We start from the raw sequence: 2,803 nt of genomic DNA, 5'->3' as shown, positions 1-2,803 counted from the left end.
TTTAGTTCCCTTTACTCCTCTTTACAGGAAGTTGAGTGTTGGAACCATAAGAAAAGTAGGTGAATTGAGTCCTAATTTCCAGCTGAAATGTGTACTAAGATGAACAGCAGAATGTTGACTGTATACCTACGTAGTTATGTCCCTATTCATTGAAGAAAATTTTGTGGGATTTTTTTGCCTAAAGAATTGGCCTTGGCCAGTTTAATTTCCAAAACATGGTGATGCAGTTGATCATGACTAAATGCTGATTATCAAGCAGATGTTATATTTAATTTTTCTATGAAGGCATAATAGAAAATAGAAACTTTCAGGAACTCTACTTTCTTGTTCTCACTCATACCCATTGAAGTAATGATTCATTCTTCTAGATTGATTGTTTAAGAAATGAAATTAGCAGGTATTGAGATAGAGGGGAAAGTTGTCCATGAGAAGAGCACAATGGTCACAGTGCTACAAAATCAGAATAGATACATGGACAAGTGTAGGGAACTGAAACATGTAAACTAAAGAATGCAGAAAGCTGTGTGGTTGCATTTTATGAGAGTTCATAAAGGTGATGTACAGATACACAAGAGTTTCAGATTGAGATGGATAGTAGCACACAGTGACTAAAAGAGTCAGAGGGGACAATTCACTATAGTACCCTCTAGTTACATGGGTATGAACATGTGCCTAATGCATTGGTTTAAAGTGATTGATAGTAGTGTTTTAAGAAATATACTATTTATAAAAACTGACACAGGAAGAACTGATAACAGCATTTTAATTAATAAATTTTGTTTAATAGATAGAAATTTCTCCAAATTCAGATACAAGTTAATAACAAATGGAAAAATATCTATTTTGGGTTACTATCTCCTTCAAAATTTCAAAATTGTAATCCAATATACTAATTATTAACAAATTATGATATTGAATTACTTTAAATCAATATATTATCTAATTAAGTTAATAAAATTACATATCCTCCATTAATATACTTGTACAAGAGAATGATTTCAGCAACATTCCAACCATGTGGCATATTTTGTCACTCACTATAGACTCTTAAATGTTTTCCTTGTTAATCCTTCAACATTCATCATGAGTGATCTTTCATCTTAGGCTATTATTTTCATTTTTCAAAATACTAAATTTTAATTTGTTATGACAACTTCAATTATTTTAAATAATAATTAGCTTTTCTCTGTCATTTACAATGTACAAAGTAGCCCAATGAATTTTTCAAACATAGCAAGTTTCAGTTGAATCAAACATAAAAAGCTATAAGAAGAGAATTTATCCACACACATAGAGCTGAAGATTCTGGTTTTGAGAAGGTGCTCACATTCTAAAGTTAGGGAGATGTATTGAGATTATAGATGATGTAAGCATCTGCAGAGGACATTAATGTGACTTAAATCCTCAATGAATGAAATGGTTCACATCACAAGCAATGCAACTGAGATTTGCTGTCTATTTTCCCATTAGTGTTCCAATAGAATGTTATTTATGTCTAAACCTTGTCTCACTGTTTTGTAGAGAACAAAATCTGTGAAGCACATGTTTGAAAGCTTCCTTCACCTGCTGATTCCTTAGGGTATAAATGAAAGGGTTTAGCAAAGGGGCCACGGAAGTGTTGAGCACTGCTATACCTTTATTTAAGCTCACCCTCTCTTTGGCTGATGTTTTCATGTACATGAAGATACAACTCCCATAAGTAATGGAGACAACAACCATGTGTGAGGAGCAGGTGGAAAAGGCCTTTCTCCGTTGTTGAGCTGAAGGGAACTTCAGGATGGTTTTGATGATGAGTGTGTAGGAGAGAATCACTAAGATCAAGGTGATAACAAGTGTCATGACAGCTAAAGCGAAATCCAATAACTCAATAAAATGGGTGTCTGTGCAAGACAGCTGCAGGAGAGGAGAAGTGTCACACAGGAAGTGGTCTATTGTTTTGGAAGCACAGAAATCCAGTTTGAGTCCCAAGAGCAAAGCTGGAAATACAACTAAGAACCCAGTTACCCAGGAGCTGAGGACCAGTTGGTGACACACTTTGCTATTCATGATGATGGGGTAGTGTAGTGGTCTACAGATGGCTACATAGCGATCATAGGACATGGCAGCCAGAAGGTAAAACTCTGTGCTTCCTAGTAGAAAAAAGAAGAATAATTGAGCTGCACAAGCATTGTAGGAAATTGTTCTGACTCCTGAGAGAATGCTTATCAGGAACCTGGGAATGCACACTGTGGTGAATGCAATTTCTAAGAAAGAGAAGTTCCGGAGGAAGAAATACATTGGAGTCTTAAGATGGGGATCCAGTAGGGTGAGGAAGATGATCATGAAGTTCCCCATGAGGCTCAAGATGTAATTGAAAAACAGAAACAGGAAAATCGGAATTTGTAGCTGAGGGTCATCTGTCAGACCAAGCAAAATGAACTCTATCTTCACTGATTGGTTCTTCATTTCTGTTTCATTCTAACAAATCTATAGAAGATATTAAATTAAAATTACATCTAGAAAAACACATTTTGTCTTTCTTGGCCATAGAAACCAAATATTGATAAGTTTAAGCAATACATGGATATTTTATGCAGCAAGTTCCAATTCTTCTAATGAACATTTCCTCATCTACATTACTTGACTGACAAGAACTCATATTCTTCTCTTGTGAAGATGTGAGTCAACACCTGTTTCGATTAGTGAAGGCATGTTAGTCATTTGAAACATGGGTTTTCAGTTTCATGAGTGTTCATCTCTATCTTTTTTCAAATATTTTAAAGGACTTAGTCAATAGTATTGTTGGATCCCAATATTTCAAGTT

General features: G+C 35.0%; 1 protein-coding gene across 1 annotated transcript; it reads right to left on the bottom strand.

The window, feature by feature from the left end:
- Nucleotides 1-1,485: 1,485 nt before the first annotated feature.
- LOC110326504 (olfactory receptor 6C6-like) lies at nucleotides 1,486-2,451 on the bottom strand. Its single transcript, XM_021205008.1, has one exon. It carries the CDS (start codon nucleotides 2,443-2,445, stop codon nucleotides 1,486-1,488), a length of 960 nt encoding a protein of 319 aa, XP_021060667.1. The 5' UTR covers nucleotides 2,446-2,451.
- Between the last annotated feature and the right edge of the window lie 352 nt (nucleotides 2,452-2,803).

The sequence above is a fragment of the Mus pahari genome, chromosome 9, assembly GCF_900095145.1.
Source record: "Mus pahari chromosome 9, PAHARI_EIJ_v1.1, whole genome shotgun sequence".
Lineage (NCBI taxonomy): Eukaryota > Metazoa > Chordata > Mammalia > Rodentia > Muridae > Mus > Mus pahari.
Note: the sequence above shows the minus strand (reverse complement) of the source record. Positions and strands in the feature narration are given on the sequence as shown.